This window comes from Cololabis saira, chromosome 21 (genome assembly GCF_033807715.1).
Source record: "Cololabis saira isolate AMF1-May2022 chromosome 21, fColSai1.1, whole genome shotgun sequence".
Classification (NCBI taxonomy): domain Eukaryota; kingdom Metazoa; phylum Chordata; class Actinopteri; order Beloniformes; family Belonidae; genus Cololabis; species Cololabis saira.
In genome coordinates this window covers 27,040,495-27,066,290 of record NC_084607.1, presented here as the reverse complement: position 1 = coordinate 27,066,290, position 25,796 = coordinate 27,040,495, and the positions used below count along the sequence as shown (strand labels likewise).

General features: G+C 41.1%; 1 protein-coding gene across 2 annotated transcripts; it reads left to right on the top strand.

The window, feature by feature from the left end:
• The first annotated feature begins 314 nt into the window (after positions 1 to 314).
• On the top strand, positions 315 to 20,097 carry pdgfbb (platelet-derived growth factor beta polypeptide b). Of its 2 annotated transcripts, XM_061712246.1 has the most exons (8): positions 315 to 1,199; positions 9,177 to 9,273; positions 10,667 to 10,723; positions 11,410 to 11,603; positions 13,698 to 13,871; positions 15,836 to 16,604; positions 18,375 to 18,537; positions 18,626 to 20,097. In XM_061712246.1, exons 1-7 carry the CDS (start codon positions 1,125 to 1,127, stop codon positions 18,518 to 18,520), a joined length of 1,512 nt encoding a protein of 503 aa, XP_061568230.1. In that variant the 5' UTR covers positions 315 to 1,124; the 3' UTR covers positions 18,521 to 18,537; positions 18,626 to 20,097. The 2 variants fall into 2 exon arrangements, with proteins under 2 accessions (XP_061568230.1, XP_061568231.1); XM_061712247.1 differs by lacking the exons at positions 315 to 1,199; positions 10,667 to 10,723 and having other exon boundaries at positions 9,251 to 9,269.
• Positions 20,098 to 25,796: the final 5,699 nt, after the last annotated feature.

The window sequence follows — 25,796 nt, the reverse complement described above, 5'->3', positions numbered from 1 at the left end:
ACGATTTAGAGGCTGAATTTCTCATTTATTTAGCAAAAAACAATCAAAAGCTTGTTTTTTAGACATTCAAGGCCTGTTTAAAATAGGTATTAGATGCCATAATAGGTCCCCTTTAAGTTGAACACAAAAACAACATACACACTCAAAGAAAGTCTCTTAGGTGTGTTTGCATAAGTAACTCGGTCCAGAGGAAATGAGAGCTGTTTGTTGACTAAGGTCTCCATGGCCGAGGTTGCCCACTCTTCAGGCAGGGGGCGGGAGAGAGATACTGTCAGAGCAGAGCGGCAGCAGACTCTCACTTGGAGGTCTGCTCTTCCCCTCACCGCCGCCACCAGCAGCACCAGCTGCAGCACCAGCAGCAGAAGAGAAGCGGCGCTCCTGCAGAGCTGCGTAATCAGGCTGCTCCAGGGCTGAGAGAGGCGCAGCACTTTACTCCTTGATAAGACTCCGTGGAAGCGGAGCGCAAACCCCCGTCCTGCCCCGCCACACTATCTCTATCTCCGCCTGCGAGCTGCTGGACTTCGGGACGCATCACGGTTAATGGAGAGACTTGGTGGCTGGGAAAATACCAATGGATTTTTTTTTTTCAATGACATTTATTGTTTTGATCTGATTTTGTAGTAACTTTAAATACGTCTGGAATACTTTTAAACTTTATCAACTCGTTTGTTTTTTCGTGGATATTCTTGTTATTTTGTCAAGTTTGGACCCTTTTTTTCTTTCTTTTTTGGTCTTTTATCAGTGAAATGTTTTGCTCTTGAGAACAACTTTTGAGCTTTTAGATATAGGGTGTAATCCAGTACGTCAGAGCTGAAGAAGAACAAGTAGCCTAACTTTATTATTATTATTATTATTATTATTTGTAATAATAATAATAATAATAATAATAATAATAATAATAATAATAATAATAAGTGGAGGTTCATCATCAGCCAGAAATGCTCTTCTGAGCCGGCCAGGAGTGCTCCCATCTCATCCGTGGACATCCCCGCTGAAGGACGGCGGAGTGCCCGGTCGCTGGAGGCGAGCCGCCGGTCCGCGGGAGCGCGCTGCCGGGGAGAGGGGCTCCGGCGCGCCGCCATCAATGCCCGGTCCGCCGCGGAGGCTCGAGGCTGCGCGGCAACATGGGCTCGTGGGTGCAGCTGCTGCCGGCGCTGCTGGCGCTGCTGGCGGCGCGGGTGCGGGTCGGCGGAGCCGCGGTGAGTTCAGACACTTCACTCTCACCTGAAGGCTGATTTATGGTTCCACGTTACACCGACGCAGGGCCTACGCCGAGGGTACGCGGCGACGCGCACCGTACAATGTGCGTCGCCGCGTACTTTACGGCGTAGGCCCTGCGTCGATTTAACGCAGAACCATAATACAAAGCCATGATATCAATGTTGTGGAAATATGAATTTAATACACCTACATTATGGAAAGCGATTGTATTGCAAACTTTCTATATTTAATTTATCATTGTATTACTTTTTTAATAACGTAGTTCTTAAAATGCACAATTTTCTTCCTCTGAAAGAGATGTTTGTCAGAAGACAAACATCTCAGATGATTCCGTGTTTTTTATCACTTCAGCAAAACCTTTTTTTTTTTCTCTTTTCAAACTAGAATAATAAGGGTGTACTAAAACATGCACCTGTTTTTGTCGAGGTCTATTATTCTCATTTGAAAAAAAAAAGAAAAAGAAAGAGGCAGTCTCCTCTATATTGTTAGTCAGGTGTCAGGGAATGTATAGGATCCAATGCAAGAAACAGGAGAACAAACAACAACTGGTTTAATGAAACCAAAAATACTGCAATAAGCAGGAAAACCCAAAACTGTCAGACACAAATAACCAGAACTGACTCAAAAGATCACAGAGATCAGGACGGACAAGCACAAAGCCAGGGAAAGATGAGAGACTGTATAGATTCACTCACAGGGGTTCACGAGACACAGGTGCAAAGGATCAGACAGGATGGGAATTAAGGAATTCAAGATGACTAACCAAAAAGTCTTTCAAAATAAAACAGGAAATAATCGAAATCATGGACCTTTCACCTGGTTAACCCTTTCCGTATAACCTTATGGGACTTTAGTAGACTTTAGTAGACTTGCAATGAAAATTATGTGTGTGTGTATGTATATATATATACATATATATATATATATATATATACATATATATATATATATATATATATATATATATATATATATGACAAAGAAATAAAAGGTCTTCAAATATTCTCCAATTACCCTCTAGAGTTGAAACTTTTTAGCATTTCAAGTATTTTATTGAATGCCCTACGAAGGGTGAAAGATTATAGGACTATCATTATATATTTATATTATGCTTTTTCTGACTTTAAAAGACTTGAATCATATATCACATATGATCATATATGATCATCATATTTATTTAATCTAGCTGCATAAGTGCGTGCGTGTACGTGATAAGTACGTGATTGAAGGAGTAATCAATAAATGTGTGTCAGAACCCAGAGAGTGTTGGGTTTTGGAGCATTTTTTAAAATATTAACTGTCATAATGACAAGAGAAGCCGGAGCTTGCTGATTGGACTCCAGCCACAGAACCGCCCCCAAATCTGGATCCTACCTCCGTCCTCGTATGAAATTACAGCTCAGCCAGAGACGAGCCCACCCAGTGAGGACAAAAATGGCGGGCTGCCTACTCCACCATGGAAGGGGTTATTTTATTTTATCTTTGGGCTATGAAGGATATTCATATTTTTAATATCCAGTAAAAATAACTGCAAATCGGCTATGATTAGGAGCTTAAACAGGATGTTTATTAATCAATCTGGCTTAGTCGATGTGGGGTTTGGTTTTACCCTCATATATCGGACCATATATATATATAAAACATCAGTCTGAGGTGCAACAGCTCCCCACCCATACTTTCTGGATTCCAATCTCTGTCTAGCTCTGTAGACCTCCCCATCGTTGTTAGTATCAATAACAACTATCTATACAGCTACTGCATGCGTTTCTGTTCTCGCATATAAAAAAGAGGTGTAAATAAAGACAAGAGGCTATAAAACAATGTTGTTGTTTTAGTTCCAGCCAACGTCACACTAGTTAATTAATAAAATGACCTTGAGAGTCTTATTCGTTCCCAATCTTTTCTGCATCTTAACCTTAATTATCAAACTAGTAGAAAATAACTTAAGCAATTGTTTGCTGGGAGGAAGCGGAGGTTAAATTGCCTGGTCACTCCTTCAGTTTCTCTTCTGTCTCTTAATCACCTCCATTATGAAGTCACGCGTAGCTCTATAAGCTGCTTGCATCACTTTGTGCCATAAAGTGATGCATGATCCTCACAAGAGACAACCAGGACGGGAGTCTGAAGTTACTCTGCCTGGTTTTTGCAGAGAGTAGGGAGGGGAGACCACGAAAGCTATAGGATGCTTCCTAAAAGTGATGAAATGTTTCTTCAAATGAACTAGAAACCAATACTTCTATATAAAAAAACTGGTGCTGCTTTAACCAGGGGAACTGGTGTACCTGCCTCAGTCTACACACGTCCAGGAGCTAGAAACATAGAGGGATGGTGGATTGTGGGTGATGAACCAGGAAGGCTGTCGTGACTGCAGCTGGGTGCTTCACGCGGTTAAGTGATGTGCTCACAGATGTGGCTCCAGATGTTGAGTGCAGCTGTAAATCAGTCAGCGATCACCATCACACAATACCAGAGACCACAGTTGCCCCGACGCCGGTGTTTTCACTCTTGCCGAGGTTGTCTATTACTTTTTATCACTTTAAAATGCAAATCTGCTGATGGGATTCATTGAAGAAGTGATGAAACAAGAATCTGAGATGAATGGATGCAGCCTGAGCAGAGGCGGAGGTCAGACGGGGGGTCTACGCCTCACCCAGGGTCTTGGGTCAAGACTTGACCGAAACAGTTCCCTTTATAAAGATACGTGGTCTTATTTTATCGGTTTCTCCACTTCCACAGAGATACCATCTGTGCGTCTGACTCAGACTCTTTATCTCAACCATGACATGCCTGCGTTAACAACATGTAAACAGGAATGGGGTTAAAACACAAATTAAACCCGGGAGTTCTGGGAAGTAGAGTTTTAAACAAGTTTAGAAAATGCCATCTCCACACCAGTGAGCGTGGCCGTTCCTCCCTCAGGACCCACCAGTTAATGCACGTGTTAGAAATTAGAGTCTAAAACAAAGCTGTCGGCGCAGGTATCCAGCCTCCTCAGTCACAAACCTGACTAGGGCTGGGGATCGATTCAAATGTCAAGAGTCGATTCGATTCAATTGTCAAGAATCGATTCGATTCCGATTCTTAATATTCAGAATCGATTATCATGATTCGATTCGATTCGATATTGATTTGGCTTAGTGTTATTTAAAATATTTTTTGAGCTGTTGCCTGAATTATATGACTGTAAAATAACTAGTGAAATAATAATTTCACAATAATTATTGTGAAAGTGAAAGTGCAAAAAAGAAAGAAATTGTAACAGTTCATGCAGTAAACAAATCATTTTAGCTTATCTAATTTATTCTGTCACCACGCACACATATTGCCATGAAGCACCTGGCATTTTTCAGAAGTGTCATGACAAACTGTGTGTCCGACTACTGGGATTAAAGTTCACCTGGCGACAATGATGGAAAAAAAAAAATAAAAAAAAAATTTAAATCGATCTTTAGACATAAGAATCGATTTTTAGGAATTAATATGAGAATCGATTTAGAATCGGAAAATCGATTTTTTTCAACACAGGCCTAAACCTGACTGCAGAGGAACATGCCTTCTGCATCTAACATCGCCTTGACAGCAGCACATGAAGGCAGATTTTGAACTATGATGGATGACTTCAACTTCCTGTCATCAAGTTCTTGTGTTGTGGCTTTTGCAGGCACCACTTTCAGAAGATCTCAGTTTAGTCAGGAGTAGTGCTTCATAAGGCTTTGAGGTGTGCAGCCTGGAATTCCCCCACATTTACCCTTTTAAAGTTGAAGGCACTGCAGCTGGGAAGTCACTGAAACCTGAAGTTCAGCTCTGTTCCTTATTAAAAGAAGACTATCGAGTCATTTGTCTCGCGTCTGCTGGCGGTTCTAATGTGAAGAGCTGTAACGCGTGTGCAGGTTCAGCGAGGGACCACCGAAGGGTGATCCTGGCACATCTTAACAAACACTAAATCATCGTTATCCTCGACTGCGTCGCATTCCTTCCCAAAGTCAGAGGTAAATTACTCATTTAATGAACCCAGCTATCGTTTGCACATTGCTGTGCTCCGCACGTGTCGGCATGCTTTCAGGGGCTACGTGTGAACCCTTCCACATGTGCAGTGGCTGCCGCTGTGCCGCCAGCTCCTCCCTAATTACATACGATTAGGCTCTCTCTCACTCCCTCTCTCCTCTCTTGCTCGCTGTACCTGGCGTTGCTCAACGCGTCCCAGACACCTCTGGGGAATGGGTCGCAGCATCATGTGATCAGTGCTGGCTCATGTCAGACTGAGCGGTTCAGACCAGCAGCACGAGTCGGGAGATGCAGAGTGGATCTGCTGTAGAGGGCGGTTGGTGGCGTCAGACGTGGTTCTGGGGAGATGTAGGGCGATGGAAACAGCTGTTGAGAGACAGCTGCCTCAGTTATGCAGACAAGCCCCTATACAGCTGGATGTTGTCAAGGTACAGACTCCTCAAGCAGTCTTCATGGTAAAATATCAGGTTCAATGTCATTTGAAGGACTATTTGATTATTTCCAGAAGGAATCAACTACTGCTCGTGGTCTCGTGGCCCTACTATCAACAAAAAACCCCAAAGTCACTCTCACGCACCACGAATCAACATGATGAGAGTACTGTAGCTCACAGAGGTACATCAGAGATGACTTGAGAGAGCAAAGATGGAAGAGAAAACCAGAGACTGACGGAGAAAGATGCCCAACGAGAGTTAATTAGAGATCGACCCAACCCGACATCAGTACCAGAGACTAGGGTTGTCCCCATCAGGATTTTTTAGCTCCCGATCCGATCCCGATCACTTGAGTTTGAGTATCAGCCGATACCGATTTTTCCCGATCCGATCACTTTTTTTGGCTCCCGATACATTTCCGATACTCTTTCCCGATCAGATACATTTTGGCAATGAATTAAAAAAAAAAAAGAAAAGAGGGCTAAAACTCAAATAGTCCCAAGTTTCTTTTATTGTCCATTGGAAAACAACATGGACATATATTTTAACAAAACTTATCAGCACAAAATGTAAAAACATGAAATTGTAAACTAAAAAAAAAAGTGCAGAACAGTGCAATAACAAAAATAAATACATTTAACTTCAAAAGAGGTAGTTGAATGACATCCAGTCAAACTCACAAACACAAGAAAATTAAAATACTTTTTTGGCTTAACCTTAGTGCAACATTCTGAATGGCATGAAATGAATAGCAACAGCTTAATGCAACATGAACATATATAAAATGTAACAATTCAAACATGTAAACCATGTTAATTTCGCTTACTTCGTCGCCCGGAAGTGACATAAAATGCAACAATATATAAAACGATTTAATATACTACATATACATATACTAATATACTACATAAACTAGGTATGTCCTGATACTTTTTTGGCCGATACCGATGTTTTGAAAATGCCGTTTTTACTGTTGAAGTAACCCTGCGTTATTTATGGTGTTCAGATGAAGCATTGTTGTTATTAACTGAGTAGAAGCGTTGGATAATATAGATGTTTGTTTTGTACCTTCTTTTTTGCAATTTTAGTGCAACTATTCAATTTAAAAAGAAGAAAAACAACTGCCCAGGGATATCAGCATCAAAATCAGTTATCGGGATGAACACACCAGAACTGGATGCACGTCCAAAAAAAGCGTATCAGTGATCCGGATTAAATCTTTGATGGGGGTCATCAGAGCCAGTTAAGGTCTATAGTAGAGCCTCTGAGCTGGGAACTGTACAGTTCCTGTTTCTTTAATGACTCGTGCGCTCGTGTTCTTGTGAAACATCATCTGCTCCTATTCAAACTCGCATTTAGACGAATTACGGACCAAATCCCCGGATGTGCTCTTGCTCTCCCCACTTTATCCAGGATGCATCCAGTGGAGACCTGTGCAGGCTTCAGGCGGCAAAGTATCCCAGAATGCATTTTGCTACGAGTGGAAGAAATGTTGTTGGAGCAAACTGACAGTATAAAGTTATAATGGTGCAAAGTTAAACTTCTAACTTTACTTTTCTGCTCATCTTATCAAGATAGAAACAGAAAATGTTCTTTTCCCCACAGAAGATTTTAGCACAGTTGGAAAACAAAAGCATAAAACCATTAAAAAATATGTTTTGTTACTTTGTAATGGTGGTAAACATTAGTTTGCTACCTCAGCTGTGATGTCACCAAGCTGTGATGTTGTCCAGTTGCAGGAAGACCGAAGTACCAACCAAGTATTATCCAAGTCTAAACTTGGATACTTGGTATTGAGAAACTGCCTTTTGTACATGTTAAATTGACTTAAACAACACTTATATTATCTTTCATATTATTATTTCCAGGGACAGGACTATAAACAGATGCTTGATCATTGTGGCATACTGAATGTAATATCGTTCGTCACACCTGTCGCTAGGGCTGTGCGATTAATCAATTTTAAATCTAAATCGGATTTATTAATCAAGACGATGTTAAAAAAAGGAAAATCGGAAAATCGATTTTCCTTTTTTGCAGCTGGCTGCATTACAGACAGAGCTCGTCTAGTCATCTTTGTTTGGTCAAGAAAATTGTAAATGTTGTCACTTTACTAAACTCAAGGAGGATTAACAGTATCTTTCAATTGCACTTCATTCCCAATAGGGAAATTTGTTTGCTATTTTTCTTTAAAAATAAAGATAAAATATTTGGAACAATTTATTCCATTGTCTTTTGTAGTTTTACCAAAGAAATTGAAATCGAAAATCGGGTTTTCAGAGAAAAAAATCGGGATTTTATTTTTGTCCAAAATCGCCCAGCCCTACTGTCGCATATTTAAAATCAATAATATCGTATTAGTTACATTTTCTGTTTGTTAGTTGAAACGGAGCTGTGCTTTTTTGATATTTCCTGTTTCACCATAAATGACCTCAACAGTAGAGACCACCGTCAACAAAAGCAAAAATCCTCTTAATGAGCACCGGACACAATTAGCCGGGCAGACGGCCCTGCTCCATCTGCAAAGAGACGGAGTAATCACGGCGAGTCCTCGGGGGCATCGGCAGCTCTGAGAAAGAGATGCAAGCGCGGCGCGGGCTTTACCCTGCTGTTTTATTGGAGCCTTTTAAAGCAGAACCACAGATAAGGAAATGTCAGTGGCGACCGGCGTGGGCTGGGCGAGAGCGCTGCTCAAGCGTGGATGGCTGGAACCTGCCGCCGCTGGGACTCATTACGGGATCATACAGTCGTGTTTAACAGCCCCGACTCTGTGTGTGATGTTCTACCGGCCGCACGCAGCCAAACTCTCCGGAGAACGTTTACTGCCTTTACAACATTTTTACTGGTTCCGTCTTTCCAAGAGATGACAAAGCGAGTCAACTTCATCCTCAGTGTTTAAATCTCTGCCGGGCTGTGCCTCGACCCACGTCTGATCCTTTTCCATCTCCTTTTATTCATCTATTATTCCTCTTTTTTGTCAGATGCACCCCCTTCTGTCATCCTCTCCATATCAGTCCTTCCCCCACTTCCTGACTCCTTCCTTGCTCCTTTGACCCCTAAATGTTAGCAGATGAGAGGACACAACGCCAATAGTCATTCACCCTGCTCTTAGTGACCATTGTGTGTCTGCTCTGGTTAATTCTCCCCCTCCCCGGCTGTCTCCCACCCGTTAATGACCAGAGGGGGTTAAACCCACATTTAAATCCCTAAAAATCACAATGCGGAGCTGTTGTTGCTTGGTTTCTGCTTCGCTGCTGTGGAAATATTTGGTCAGACGCATCATGTTGCTTGAAACAATGACTCATAATAGTTTTTTTTTAATTTTCTAAATAAATGCCATGAAAAAATAACCAGTTGGTGCACTGGTGTAACGGAGTAGAGGCCCGTCTTTATGTCTCTGCACAGAACTGTCCAGCTGATTACACGCCGACTTCTTTCGGCCTTCTCTCTCCAAGTGGCGTTCACATTGTGTTTCAGGACGACGTCCCTGATGAGCCGATGTGTTGTGTGTTTCAGGGGGACGCTCTGCCTGCAGCTCTGGTGGAGCTGGTTAGAAACAGCCCCATCTCCTCGGTGGAGGATCTCCAGCTGCTGCTGCTCACTGACTCCGTAGGTAAAGAACAGCTTTCTGATAATACGACCGACGCTGGTGGAGATGAATCAGAGACGGGACGCTTGTCTGTGTGGAACAGTACTTGAAGCTGAAACTAAAAGTCCCGTTTTGATCTAATTGTGTTTATTTCAGTTTAAATGCAGTTTTGATCCATTTCTTTCAGTTTCTTTATTTTACATTTTCACTTTACTATTTTTTCAATATTTGAAACTTAAGGGCTTAAATATATGTTCTTTAATTGAATGTTCTTAAACAGTGTTGTCTACACAAGCTCACTCTTTAAAGTCTCCCAAAACATTTTCAATCTGATACCTAAACCCTGCAAATAGTTTTTGCCATTTATCCTGTAAAACTATTTTTAGAAAACAGAGATTATCGTTTGAAAACATCTAAAGAGGGAATAATTTCATTATGAGAAACAGGATATTTAGTCACCTCTTTCTATAAGATTTAGAAGAGTTTAAGAAGATTTATCAACCTTTGTGAATTCAAGATAAGTGCAAAGTGTAAACAAACATCCTTAAAGAAGAATAAATGTTTGTTTCAGTTAAAACATCAGTTTCAGTTGCATTTCAGTTCGTATGAACGAATATTTGGTTGCAAAAGTAGCTCACATAAAGTGTATATACAATTCTTCAAAATGTGATGATGCCAGAGAAATGAGAGCGTTGCAAAAGGGACTTTAATGGGGGTCCTAAAATGTTAAAAATAGCAGAAGTTAGCAGCGCAAAGTCTTAGTTTGCAAGGACGGGACTTTTTTACAATAATGTTTTGTTAGTTTCAGTTTCATTTGAAGGGATTTTTGATTTCTTTTAGGAAGCATCATTTAGCTTTTGTAACAAGTAACCTGGACTCGTGTGACAGTCGTCTCGGTTTATGCTGCGATGTCACACAGCAATGATCAAACTAGCTGGCAGAGCTACAGCAGATGTGGTGCGGAGGTGACCCAAACACCCACCAAAGTAATGATGCAGGAGCAAACAAAAGCCAGAAACCACGCCAGAGTAAATCTGTGACCAACGTCCACGCCTACAGGAAGACCCTCAGCAGTGGATATTTACGTACAAGAAATGCTTTCACAAATAGATGTCAGCAGTGATGAAACACATGAAGTGCTTGTGATCACAGAAATATATGAAAGCAATCATTAATTTATTACAAAAAACAAAAGCCTACCAGCTGCTTAAACACTAGCTCAAAGTTGATTTTATGTTCCAGCTTCTTGTGCATCCACACTATTACACATGCAAGGACTTGAGTTCATGTTTTTATCTCTGCACGTTCAAGTCATATAAAAGAAGATTTAACACCTCATATCAAAGTCAAACCACTGATAACTCATTCGGCACATTTATTTAATTTAAAGGATGTTTGTGTGTTTGTTTTATCTCAGATGAAGAGGACGGCACTTCTGCAGCTAATGGAGGTCACAGACTTCCACGGAGCCTTGGTGAGCCCAACCGGCCCTTTTGGGGTTTTAAATGTAGATGAAAATAACAATATATATATATATATATATATATGGTTGCTCTGCAGATGTAACTTTACCTGTATCTGGCACCAACCATATTTATGCATGCTCCCAGGGTTAAACATGTTGTGGTGTATTCCTGATTTTCCTTATTAATGCAGATGGACTCCATCCTCAAAACTTAAAAAACAAGCCTCTTGGCTCCTGCTTTGTGAACAAAACATTACAAAAAGGAGTTCTGAAATAATTAAGCTGCCATTTGTGTTCCGTACGTCTCCCGCCAGATGGATGAAGAACAATGCATGAGTCAGACGGTGCTTTCTGAGCACAGTCTGTATCAATCAGAGGAACTGCTATTGGGTCCTCTCTATTCCCAGCAAGGTTTTTGAACAGGATGAGGTCTAGATTTAAATTGCACGCCTATAAAAAAACAAAAAGAGCTACTGCTTGTTTGATTAAGTTCTCCAAGGCCTGGTTAAATAGAAACAGCCATCTTTGGACTTCCAGATGCCCATCAACAAGCTTTTTCACGTTTTTCTAAGACCAATGGTTAGTGGTCGTAGTGGAGAAACAAATTCCCTTTAAACAGTGGTGAGAGTACTACTACCAGAACTGAGGTGGACAGCAGTGCTGACACTTACACCCGCTTGTATCTGGTCCCTCAGACGCCCAGCCAGCCCAGCAGGCTCTGTGTAAAGTCCGCACAGAAGTGGTGGAGGTCACCAGGGCGATGCTGGACCGCAGCAACGCCAACTTCTTGCTGTGGCCTCCATGTGTGGAGGTGCAGCGATGCTCCGGCTGCTGCAACACCAAGAGCCTGCACTGCGTTCCCGTTGCCACGCACACCAGATACTTGCAGGTAAGCAACCCACTCAAACACACCGGCAGCTTTTCCGCCCGGTGCTCAAACACAACCAGCGAGATTCTCCAGTTCTGATACAAGTCTGATATGGTAAAGATCTCATTCGCCCACATGATCACATGATGTTACCGCCCTCTGAAACGTATGTGCAACAGGTACCTTTCAACGTTTCAAACAACATATTTGTCACGCCATTTTGCAATGGGACAGACGAATGCAACAGTTTAGAATGAGCGACAGCACTAACGGGTGACATTTATCTCCAGATTGTATGTGAAAAGGTTAAGGAAGAGAATATTGATTTTTGCTGCCAGGTTGTGCTCGCATGCTGACTCCCAGCTGCTGACCAAATAAAACCCAAAAAACAAAAAAACCTTGCCCAACATTTTTTTTTTTTTTTTATATATCTTTTTATTAGTATTTTTGGGCAATAACAAAATGATAAAAACACAGATATCGAAATCAACCCAATCAAGTATGCCATTTTTTAAACCCCAACCAAAATACAAAATAATATATAGATGTGCAGAGAGGAGAAAAAAAAACAAAAAAAAAACACACCTACAGTACAGTAATACAAAAAAAAAAAAATAAATAAATATTGGGTAGTAATAGATAAAGTAGCAAGGACATTAGAGACACAGATTGTAGCCTGACATGTGAACAGGGCTAGGTATGGTAGTCCAAGACATTCTGAGATGGGGGAGTGAGGCCCCATAGAGCTGGGACAGGCGGCCGGCCCCTGGATGCGCAGAAATCCCAGAATACTGATAAGGTTTCAGTTTCAGGTTTCAGTTTCCACAACATTTTGATCAGTTTTAACATATCAATCAAGAAGAAAATAATTTGTTTTAATTAAAGACTCAAAGTTTTCACAATTCTCGTGACTCCTGATCTTTTACGGTCATCAATAAACACGTGAAAGGACACCACATGCACATCAGCCCGCGGCGTGGGTTACACGTGTCAGCGGCCACCCAGAACTGGCTGACACACCTGTGCAGGTTGATGGCGATCCAAGTCACGCATGTTCCCTTCATGTGGCTTTATCCAACCGAGGACCACATCTTGAGCTAGAAACACTCACAAGTGATCACTGGAACTGAGGATGGGATTTTTGCATCCACACATGCTTGAACAAAAATCAGATACGGCTCACATCAGCGGTTTAGTTTATTTTGGTTATTCACATTCAGAAATAATTCATATTTCAGTTGTTTCAATTGCAACCAGAAAAGGATTGAGCTGAAGCAACTGAAGCCCGCCCTGACTGTCGTGACCCCTCAACAATGTTCATATAATTAAATCGCTGACATTGATCGACTAATTTTCTCTCGAAGCTAAATGTAAAAACAGATAAGAGTGTTTATAATCATTAATTAACTCACATTTTAAGTTCTTGAATTTTAACAGAGTTTCAGTCAACTTAAATGTGTCTTTTAAATGGTTCTAGAGTTTGATTCCTCACACAGACACACATCGAACATTCGTTATTGACTTATTGTCATCGTAGCAGACCTCTCAGGTTATAACTGCTTTTTCTTAATTTAAAAAAGGATTGATTGCTTGAGGGAATGTTTTTATTTACAACATGAAACTGTATAATTTTACAATGTTGACAAATTTGAATAGATTTGATTTTATGAAAAGGTCCTTTGTAGGATCACGAATGCCAACTTTATTAATTATTCTTAGTGCCCTTTTCTGTCATTTTGTTAGAGGATCTATGTATGTTTCACAGGTCTTTCCCCAAATTTCTCAGCAGTTAGAAAGATATGGAACATAGTATATGCAAATGGAATTGAAATAGCTTTATTTGTCATTGAGCCAGCATCCCTATACAACTAAATCACATTCCAGTGCAGCCTACAGAAAACAGAAAACAGACGAACACAAACGATGTGGGTATACTGGTGCAATTAGCTGAGAAAGGATAACACCTGGAAAGAGGAGGGGAAATAAAGACATTTTCACACTGTATATAAATACACATAAAGAAATATAAAATCAAATAAAAATTCAGTTTGAAGAAATGCATGCATGTATGCACAAACTGTGTTTGCATCCAACTCTTCTCCTCAACCTGTCCAGGTCATGAAGATTGAATACATAAACAAGAGACCCACTTACGCCAAAGCCGTGGTGTCTGTTGTGGATCACGTGGAGTGCAGATGTCAGCTGGCTCCACGTCCCGTCCCCAGGAAAAAATCCTCCCGCAGACACCACGGCCACCTGCATCGAAACGGGACGCTCGGCCAAGAGCAGGTACGGATGTTCAAGCGTTCTGCCGTCAGGATTGATGCTTAAACCTGGGGTCCGTTTCACAAAGCAGGTTCAACAAACACTGAGTCTAATCCTGAACTCTTAGTTGATCTACTCTGAGATCGGAAACTCTGAGTTTTCGGTTCCAGAACAGCGGATTTGAGGTAATTTACTCAACTCTAAGTAGTTTCACGTGGAGTTAAGCGAGAGCGTGAGGGAAATCAAAAGCCATCATCAGTAGAGCGCTGATACAAGGATTCACCATGGCAACCGGCGACACAAAAGAGCGACATACTTTTTATTTTTTTTTATTTTTAACTTTATTTATCTTTTCAATTTACAAAATCCCTTTGAGGAAACATTAGTTTGCATCTCAAGAATAGATCCATGCTCAAGATCCACATACTTCACGCCACTGGAGTTAGAAGTGTTAATACGTGCATATGGCGAGTATGAGAGCATATTTTGGAGAAAAAAATGAAATGTTATTGTCATTTAGATCAGGGCCGTCAATTGGGTACGGCAGCTGCCACACCTCGGCTTCAGGGGAGAATGTAAATGTTTTTTTTTTTTAAATACATTTATGGAATTACTCTGCATCTATTTGTATTGATTTATTCTATTACTTAATACATATAAAATAACTACAAATGCATATCAGAACAACATGATGGATTTCACTAGGTATTATCTATCCCAACACTTGTACCCCCCCCTCATATCTTGAAATGTCCCAGCGTCCCTGACGACAGTGGTCTCTATCAATCTGGTTTTTAGTGCGCTCTGCAGTGTTACTAACTTACAAAAATGAAAAGGAAGCAGACAACCACGCAATAAAAAAAAAAAAGAAAGAAGGCAAGTGATGGGTCCAAAAGATATTTCGAGGCTGTTAGCCACTGATGGATTAATTATGCAAGTTCATCTCAAAGTAAGATATAAATCCTCTTATACATCTGTTTAAGGGAAATATTTGACTTTTTTTTTACTCTCCCTCTCCTTTTTGCATTTGGACTTTAACTGTTTGAAGTTAAACTGGGATGTCCCTGTGATATTGTTGCACTGACATAGTGAATAAAGTGAACGAGTTAAATTGCGTTTGTCAGATACGCTTTTTCTGCTCTCTAACTCTGCCGCTTACTGTCCGTGGTGCAGAAAACAGATGCGTATTGCGTAAAGACCCATTGGCTGAATTGACGCCACTGAGGGAGGAGACAGAGAGAAACTCCAGGTTCGCTGAAATAAACCTGGTCCCGACCAGGTTAGGTTCAGAGCGTCTGTTACTACGGTAACTGACCGAGAGCTTAAGTTACCTCTCTTTGTGAAACAGGCTACAGTTCCTCCTCTTTCTCTGGTTTGAGTTACCTCCCTTTGTGAAACGGAAAACTCAGAGTTTCCCTCATTTCAGGGTTAACAGACTCAGAGTTTTCACTAAACCTGCTTTGTGAAACGGACCCCTGGTCAAGTGTCTGTACTGCAAAAACTCCAAATCTTACCAGGAATATTTGTCTTATTTTTAGTTAAAATGCCTCATTTTTAGTCAAAAAAATCTCATTACACTTAAAACAAGAGTCATCACCAGAAAAATAACTTGTAATTTGACAAATTTCACCCGTTTCAAGTGAATTTTCACTTGAAATAAGTAAAATAATCTGCCAGTGGAACAAGATTTATCTTGTCATTACAAGCAAAAAAAATCTTGTTCCACTGGCAGATTTTTCTACTTATTTTAAGTGAAAATCTACTTGAAACAAGTGAAAATTGTTGTTTTTAGCCAGTGATGAGTCTTCTTTTAAGTGTTTTTAAGTTTTTTGACTAAAAATGAGACATTTTAACTAGAAATAAGACGAATATTCTTGTTAAGATTTTGAGTTTTTGCAGTGTGCCAAGGCTTGAATGATGTTTACATTCAGATCAGATAATAAATACATATGAAAAACAACAGAATTTTATTTAATTCTACCATCAAGGTGAAGGTGCACTCCAAAGATGAACTCCATCAGCTGGATGAGCTGAAACAGAACCAGAGGGCCCATATGGGGGAGCTGCTAGAGCAGCACTGGACGTCCAGAGGAGACGCCTTCTCCCGGGCCGGAGAAGGCTACAGTCACGTCGGGGAGGAGACGACCCGCACCGGAGAGGACGCCCTCTTCTCTCCTCACTGGACTCCTAACTCCACCAGGCTCTTCGAGACCGAGAAACGGGAGTATGTGGAGAGGAAAGACGGGGACGTCTCAGATGACAACCGGATCGGCGGGGACGGGCTGCCGTTCAACAACACTGAAGGCAGAGCTAGTAAAGAAACCCAAGATGCACGAACACACGGCCCACTGGAGGAAAAGTTCAGAAGTTCAAAGAGCCATACAAGCGGACTCTCTCAGCATGTTTCTGAACATGCTCAAGTCCAGATCAGTCCCACCGAGGACACTCTTCTGGAGAGAGTAGGGGGCAGGATCCGACCTACCAAAGAGCCCAACCCAGACCCTCGCGGGCCGGCGAGACGGAGAGAAAACGAGACTCCGGACGTGGAGAGGATTTTACAGCTCGAGCAGGAAAAACTGGAAGCAGAGAGAAAAGAGCTTCTACTTCTCCACAAGAGGTTAGACCAAGAGAAGGAAATACTGCGACAGCAGCAGATCAAACGAGAAGAGGAGAAAAGGCTGAAAGATAAGGAGGCAGATCATCAACGCCACTCGCATGGAAAACACCATCATCTGCAGACAACAACACAGAAACCAGGTGAGATACGGACACAAGCTGAAAAGAGGAATGAATGAAATCGCCTCTCTGTACTCGCGACGGAAAAGAAAGGAAACTTTTCCATACAACTTAATTAGAACATATGGGAATGAACTTTTAATTTTGTCGTATTTTCCCATTTGTAAATACGAATATAATAAATATATATATGTATATATATATATATATATATATATATATATACATATATATATATATATATATATATATATATATATATATAAATTCTGTTTACTCAAAAGTAGGAATGGGCGATATTTTACCGTTCACGATATACCGTCAAAAAATTCCCCACGGTAAGAATTTGTCATCTCGCGGTAAAAACGGTTCTGCGTTAAATCGATGCACAACGTACGTGAAGGAAGGGAGGAAGGAAGGAAGGAAGGAAGGAAGGAAGGAAGGAAGGAAGGAAGGAAGGAAGGAAGGAAGGAAGGAAGGAAGGAAGGAAGGAAGGAAGGAAGGAAGGAAGGAAGGAAGGAAGGGAAGGGAAGGATATGAGCCTGAAAGAAAGAAAGAAAGAAAGAAAGAAAGAAAGAAAGAAGGATAAATTCCTGTTGTTGACATGTTTGTGTAACAAACATGGCGGATCTGAGTCATTACAGTTTTGCAGTACTGGTGGACTCGGTTTTTGGTTTTTGGGGCCTCCAAAGACTGAATGTGGTGATAGATTTATAGTTAAAAAAGTGGAGTTGAATTGGTATTTTTTTTATCGTCATTTTTATCATTATCGGGATAAATGCCAGAAATGATCGTGATAAATATTTTAGTCCATACCGCCCATCCCTACTCAAAAGATAGCATGCATCAAAATAAGAATTGCAGCATATCTGACGCTGCTTTCTAGAATAAGAAAGCATGATAAACATATAACACAGAATATAAAGAATGATATCAATATAAACTGTATGAATAAACTTCTCATGCACAAATAGATAAGAAATTGAATATTTAAAATCTTTTTTAGCTGATGAATAGAAAATAGTTGGATGACTTGATGAGAGGTTTGGAGGCTAAATCCAACTTTTCCCTCCGTTCTTGTTTGACGACAGAATACAGGCGGCGCCAACGGCGCCGCAGCTGGAACCACAATCACTAGCGCCTTAAACCGGCAATGAGATGGTTTTACCATATTACGCAACCATTTTTAGATTCTGCTCCTTTTTATATGCATATAATCCTTATTTAATTTATCAATAAAAATACAGTTTAGTTTTTATATTTAAAATATATATATATTTTTAGATTTCCTTACATTTTGTAGTTCAAAATGTGTAAAAATAAGAGTGGTTTTTTTAATCTATATTTTTGGTTGTTTCTCATTTTGTATCTCAATCGTATCTCATTTGAGATCCTATTTTGAAAAAATATTTTAAAAATCCGATTCATTTATTTGATTCATAACATAGTCATATCTGATTTTTCTAAATGTGTAATCGTGTGTGATTTAGAAAATCTTCAAGTGAGTAAGGATGCTGCTCGAAACTGAATTTAAGCATCAAATCAGCTTGTTTTCTTGCCTAGACGATGCTGAAGGATATTTTTCTTTTAGAATTTTATTTTAAACTCCATTTAAACTCCAGATTATAGGCTAACCTGCAGATTTGAACATTTCTAGTTTATTCCCAATAATTGTCATGAGGGAATTTCCAAATTCCTGGATTTTTGCAACTCCAATTTTAAAATTCACAAGAATGAGAGCAGTTTTCTTCTTTTAAAAGTCTTTTTACTGAGTGAGTGCTGCTCTTACAGACACGACGACGTCCACGACAACCACACAGCAGCCAGCCGCTCCAGCAGCGCCCAGAGTCCCAGCTCGCCCAACCCAGATGAGGAGAAGGCTGAGGAAGAACCGCAAACGGATCAGCAAGGCAGCTATGAGGGCGATGCTCATGTAGAACTTCAACCAACCCAGGTGAGCACACAGAACATTTGTATTTCAAAATAAACGTTAACAAGTATCTTATACACCAACTTCTTTTGTCCTAATTTCCCCTCTTTAGGGACATACAGTGAACATGGTGTATCTTGAGGAAGATCCAGAGATGAAGCCCCCCCTGTTTAAGTATTTATTCTTTTGTCAGTAACCCGCCCGACCCGTGTGATCTCCTCGGTAACACTACTAATGACCGTCTGCTGAACCTGTAACGATTCCTGGATGGAGTACTGAGAACAGAATGGATTATAAAGAAAAGGACAGACCCTGGGTCTTCGACAGATGATGGTATGAAGTAACAAGTGTCACCCAAAGACTAAGCAGCCCTGCGTGAGGACGGTGCCTGTGGGGGGGGTGAAAAGCATCGCCGATCGCTGCAGAACTGTGGAACGTTTGCCGCACGTCTCCGTGGACGCTTGCGTCGATATCAGCAGAGTGGAGCTGCACTTCCATTTCGACAGAACCAAATCTATGTGGGGGCTTGAGATTCGCTGAGATCCCTGATTTTGTCACGACCACTGTCAGATTGAGAGAAAAAGTACATCTGGTGGAAAAATTAACTAAATATATGGACATAAATGTTGGACTGTAATTGGATTATTTCAGACAATAATCAATAGACTAACGTCAGAATTTCCACGTGTGATATCATTCATGATCATGGCCTCTCTTTAACCTTTTATATTTAATTATATTTAAGTCACTGCAAACACTGGAATAACAGACATGATTAGAAGAGAGAAGCATCATTTCTACATCACTGAGATTTCTCTGATTTTCAGAATCTATGCACCGATGTAACGAAACAAAGCGAGCTGTGCTTTGTTTTTTTGTTGTTTTTTTTTTTTTTTTTTAATTTATTTGTTTCTACTGTTACTGTGGATTAACCTTCTATTCGAATACTGCAAGTGAGATGTTGATGAGATACAGTATGTACAACAGATTTGGTCTGTCCCGGCGGCTGGGAGGTGCAAAGACTGAAGAAAAACAGGCTCCAAAACTTTTGTGACTTCCCAGCGCCGTGCAGCGTTTGGCTCTGTGGAAAAGGAGTGCGTGCATGTGCATTTGTTTTATATGCCTAAACGTATGGTGTGTTGACGGGCCTGCCCTCACACCTGCTCCTCTGCCATGGAATAGCAAGTTGTTTCCTCTCTGATAGAGAGATCTCTCTCTTCCATAGGTTTGGCTGAGACAATCAAATTCCTCGTACATTCATTTAAAAGGCATTTCTGTAAAAAAAAACCCTGGTTCCCTTGGACTCCTTCTCATTGGGAACATTTAAAAAAAATAAAAGGGTTGAAAGAAGTTACTGCTCAAACACAGCGACACGGAGGAACAGTGTTGATGCTGTTTTGTGTCTAATAATCCATAATCAGCCAAACATCTTAAGTTATTGAAAATCAAAGCTTATACATTTTTCATGTCAACTTACAACTGTTACTTATTGTTGTCTGTTTCATTATAAAATTTGGTGAAAAGAAGAATGTTTGTGATAACGTTGCCACATAATGCTATTTTCATATGGATATAAGAAGCTAATGTGCTTAAATCAACTGTCTTTTTTAGTCTTTTTTTCAATCTTTTCTCAGTAGAAACAAGATGACAATCTAATTTTATACTTCAGAAATTTGATTTTGATTGAAGTAGTTTTCATGTTCAATTCAATTTTATTTATATAGCGTCTATTACAACAGAAGTTGTCTCTAGGCGCTTTCCCGAGACCCAGAACAGAATTCCTTGATTTAACTGTTAAATATCTGTTTTAATTTCATTTGAAGGAGGGCTGTTTTTAGGATGCGTCGTCTAGCTCTCGTAGGGTCCCGTTCCTGTTATCAGGAAAAAAGAAAACCAAAAAGCGTGTCCTGGTTGTCTGTTTCCGGACCTGTGGATCACGTTACAGCACGTTGTCACTCATCAGCAACAACGTCCCCATGGATGCAAACTCCTGTCCCCTAATCAAAACCCAGGTTTTCTTTAGTCACTGTATGCAAAACCCAAATACGATAGCTATACAAAGTGCCAGTTTAGCAAAAACTGGAACAAGAAAAAACTACATTATAAACCTTTGAATCTGTTTAGGTTCCATTTTTTTTTAATGGCGCCAGTTCACAACAAAAGTCATGTCAGGCGCTTTGTTTCAAAGTTTATTTAGACGGGACAATGCATATTAATTAACACTACATTAAGCAGTGTAAATACACCGGGTTTAGCAGAAATGCTAGTTTCCACCTGCAGTCCCCACAAACAACCAGACACACTCACACCTACAGGCAATTTAGAATGATCAATTTACCTAGTATGCATGTTTTTGAACTGTGGGAGGAAACCGGAGTACCTGGAGGAAACCCACGCAAGCACGGGGAAAACATGCAAACTCCACACAAAAAGGTCCTGCTGGGCCTGGGAGTTGAACCGGGAACCTTCTTGCTGTGAGGCAACAGTGCTAACCACTAAGCCACCGTGCTGCAGACAATCCAAAGACCGTCCGATTCAGTTCAATATTACAATTCAAAGCAACCCAGGCTAATCCAGTTCATCATATTCATTCCAACAGTGACTAAGTTCAAAGTTCACATAATACCAAGTCATAAAAACAGCTAAGAAACCCAACAGAATGGATCCTCCCTTGAGCATAAGCCCCAGCAGTGGAGAGTAGATACGAGCCTCCACAGGTTGGAGGTCCGTTGCGGTGCATCATAGGAAGTCCCTTCAGCAACATGATTGAGAGGATGGTTCAGTCCACCTCAGCCAGCTGTAACTACTGTTTAAGTCTGATCAAAATGGGAAGTTTTAAGCCTAAACATTAAGACAGGGAGTGTCTGACTTAACTAGAGCTGATTCCACCAGAGAGCAGCCTGATCTCTGAAGATCTGGAGGCTCCGCCTCCTGACTGGAAACACAAGTTAACCTGCAGCCTGAGGTTGGGATAATTATAAGTACTAGTTCTTTAAGATAAGACGGAGGTCAGGACTTTGAAGGGCTTTATATGTGCAAAAAAATTAAAAATGAACCCACCAAGGTTAAGCCGAGATTGGAGAAATATGATCTCCTCGGCTAATCCTCATCTGAACTCTCCCTGCACCATTTTGAATCTGCTAATACTATTCTGGGTAATTTTAGGACACAGTTACTAAAGTAGAAAACTTTTAGCACACCTGATATGCAGAAAGGTGCGTCGGAGGAGGAAAGCTGCAGCCAATTTAAAAAGAAAACTCCCGCACACCTTCTTCTCACCAGACTAGTGTTTTATTGGGCCAACGTTTCGGTCATAGACCTTTCTCAAGGCATCAAGCAGATCGGAACCAAAGCTTGTCTATTATAGGCTGGTAGGCCTACAGTATGTGGTCCAATCAGGCGCCGCCACACATACACCTGAGCACCTTAAAACAAGGTCACATACCGAAGTACAATCACTATGTATCACCAAAACACAGGGAAAAAAGAAACAACACCCACAAAGTGCATGCATGAAATACATCAATCAATGACCATCGAATCCAAAGGTATAATCATTAAAAAGGGAGGATGATTATACCTGTAAGGTTTCAATCTTAGATAGCAATACATTTAAAATATGTGCAATGAGGGAAGAGAATCACACAGCAAAGGACACAGTAACTATAAAGAATTGAAGTAATCCAAACTTGAGGAGGCAAATGCATAGACTAGTGTTTCTTGACGACTCAGAGCCTGTTTCCCTTATGTTTGATTTCAACGTCTGAAGGTAAAAGAGGACGGTTCTACTGTGGGCCCACCTGTTTTACAAGCCCTTTTCAAAATGATCGTAGCCCTCTTGAGATTTATACCAGAGAGAAAATTAAAACGGTGTCTGAAAAAAAAAGCTTTAGAGGGATATTTTGTGTATTATGGGAGCACACAGCTTCTTTAGTGTATCGTCATCATATGTCCAGCTTTGTCTCGTGTAGCCATGGCCTCGTGTCAGGTCCCCCACGTTCATGAGGTACTGCTGCCTGCAAACAGAAACAAACACGTGACCCTTCACATTACCGTAAACATGTAAAGCTGAGGTCATGCTGAGAAAAAGGTTGAAAGCATTCATTCATAGTATGATTTCTGACTGACTGTTACAGGCAAACAAATAAATAAATACAATCTAGGCAGCCTTTACACTGTATTAGATGGGTGTTAGAGGGTCAGTGTGTGACTTGAAAGACACTGGCAATTAGGGATCGAAACTAGTTCTTATTTTCTGTAGCTTTCACACTCACCAGATGTTTCACCATCATCAGCTGCACAGCAGCACCACCATGAATAAGGTTGATGAGATGAACATAACTCACAGAACGGTGGACATCATTATTTAATAAAACTCCTCTGTTGTGACTTATAATGAAACTCAGAGATCTGCAATGATGTATATTACAACTGGGAGCCCTGAGATTGTTTTTCATATGAGAGTTAGATGTTCAGTCTCCAGCCATGACAGTGTCCCTGTACTCTGAAATACCTCTTAACCATTAAATACAGAATCTAAGAAAATGATTGTCACACCAAACTCTCAAAGAATACAACCGTACTGTACATCAACCAGACATCTCTCCCCTCTTTGTAACAGTTTCCTGAGGTTTCAATAAAAGGTCTGTAACAGATTTGGGTTCAAATACCACAGAGATGCAATTTAACATCCTGAATTGGAGTCTTGTCTGGTTATAGCAGCTGATTGTAGGGGGTGGAGCCGAACAACCAAAGCCCCAAACTAGGTGGCAGGGATGTGTCACTGTTGGCAGTCACTTAAGACATCCGAATATATACTTTCAACAAAAAATAAATGCCTTAATATACCTCCTTTAACATGACTTTCATTCCCCCACGTGAGCCTTCTGAGTCTACACATAATGCATCTGCAGCTCTCCAGAGACAGCATTTTGACCCCGGCGTGACAAAGGAGAGGAAAGAAACAGCAGAGTTGATGGATTGTAGGTGAACTCTGGCACACACTCTGCTTGTAGTTTGTTTTTCACAATTACTCACTTGACTTTTGGCTGCAAAAACTCCCCAACTCAGCAACCGGCTGCACAGCTATGCATGTTTTACGACTGTGCCAAGAAGTCATATGGTCTTCTGTCTAAACGGAATCATACGAGGAATGACTTTAAAGCCCAATAAATCCTAATGCGTGTAATATGTGTAATGTATAGAGTCCCTGATATCCATAAATCACAAGACTGGATGTCATTTAATTGTGTCTGCAAAAAAAAGAAGCTACATTAAAGACATGTTTCTTGCCCCATGTGTCCTAACCCTCCTGTACATGACACCTAAAAGTTAGGGGTGCATTCAGGTTCTCGTGCAGCTGCTCTACTGTCCATCTCACACAGGCGTACTAACTCCTTACAGCAGACAATCTCCAAATTCAGCATCGAGGTGGGATGCCTGCTTTTCCATGGGAGTCCGCGGAGCTCCCAACCCCCTGCAGACTTCAAACAGAAACAGCGAGGAGACGCGCAAACACAAATACTCAAGGTTCTTACTCGTGCTCATTCAGACACAAATGGAGGTCAACCGCCGTAGCAGTGTGGGAGTGTCTCTAAAGGGAACAGCAGAGGCCGTGACAAAAGACGTGGGACTGTTCACAGCTGAGTGGCTGACTTATTGAGTCTCAGTGACACCACAACCTTACCAACAACTGACACTTGACATGCAAAGCAATCTGATAACCACCCATCGCCCCGGCTGTTAGAACTAGTTGGCTCCAGTCAAGTTGTGTGACGTGATATCAGGGAACATCCACACTGTTCTTTTTCAAAACAAAACTGACACTAGGTTTCATGCTGTAGATCTCCACCCGCGTTACACCACTGCAGACGCACATCGCATGGATATCTATCTTCTTTGGGTTTGCATAGGCTTTGTTGCACACTGCTCTTAAAAGGTGCCACCATGCTCAGGATGTAGATCAGTGTTCTTCAGCCCTGAATATTTTAGATGTTGCTCTACTCCAGGACTTATGATTCAAAAAGATTGGATCACTGTCATCAAGGTTTACAAGTCTGTCAATGGTCCACTAATTTGAGCCAAATGTGTTAGAGCCGAGCAACGTCTACAACGTGCAGGACAGTGGGCCCTGAGGACCAGGGTAAAGGAACACTGCTGTAGATAATGTGGACTTGCTGGCACTTTCAAGCTGTGATCTTCAGCTCTCACTTGAGCAGTTGGCAGCTAGCTTTGAAGAGGCGGAGATGGGAATCAGCACCTTCAAATCTGAGCCCGTGGCTCTCGGCCATTACTTTGGGATGCAGGGATAGGTGTTCCTCTGCTCCAAGGTAGCAGCTGAACATCTGGACTAAATACCAAAGTTTTCCGTGACCTTGGCTCTTCATATAATTTTTACATTCATCTAAAAAATTCCAGCATCAGACAGAAACCACAGAACCTCCATTGCCACCCTTATTTAGGGATGGATTAGTAGACAGAGTTTTGATTGGTGTAAATCTCTACAGATGTAATGAAGTAAGGGTTTGTGTGTGTGAAATCAGACATTGAAACATGTGGTGGGCCTCAGGGAGAGTGCATCCATGTAGAACGAGAGCAGAACCAAGATTATTTGGAGTGAGTTTAATTACAATTTTTTTGTTCTTGTTGTCTACACGATACAAGGATTGTTTCATGTTCCTAGTCTGATCAGTGTGTAATGAACACCAAAGCCCAACAGGGTAACGTTGTGCTGCTCTGAAAAAGTCTATCTGACCATCTACTCTAGATTGCTGTTGAAGACATTTCTTTGCCACCACTGTCTTCAGTTCAGCGGCGCCTGGATTCCCCGAGGTACAAGAGAGAGGAAGCAGAAGGCCTTCAAACAGGAGATTACACAAGCATCTGTGTGGCGCCACGCACTCCCTACACCTTCCAGTATTTTTATTTTCCTGTTTTTATGTCTGACAAAAGGACAGGGACATGCTGTACACAGGAGACCACACAACTATCCCGTCATCCAGCACGTGGGAGCTGATCCTGGTCTTTCCATCACAGCATACATCTTTGTTTTATCTCATAAAAGGAAAAACATGCATTTTTCATTAGCCCTGTATTTGGAAAAGTCCGGGGAACGTATGAAATCACCCTCCTCTTAGCTTGCAATGGCACAGTCAGGACAACAATAGGTGAAGCGTCTTGTGGGCATCATGACTCAAGTGGGCCTGTGTCATAGTGCTCTTCAGAGACAGGAAAATGTACCTTGCAGATGGCTTGAACACAGGAAGTTGATATCAGCATGCCTG

Excerpts from the sequence above, each read along its gene's own strand:
- pdgfbb (XM_061712246.1), top strand. The coding sequence starts at position 1,125 with ATGGGCTCGTGGGTGCAGCTGCTGCCGGCGCTGCTGGCGCTGCTGGCG. Across the intron at positions 9,274-10,666 it reads GCTGCTCACTGACTCCGTAG|ATGAAGAGGACGGCACTTCT; the intron begins GTAAAGAACAGC and ends GTTTTATCTCAG. Across the intron at positions 13,872-15,835 it reads GGACGCTCGGCCAAGAGCAG|GTGAAGGTGCACTCCAAAGA; the intron begins GTACGGATGTTC and ends TCTACCATCAAG.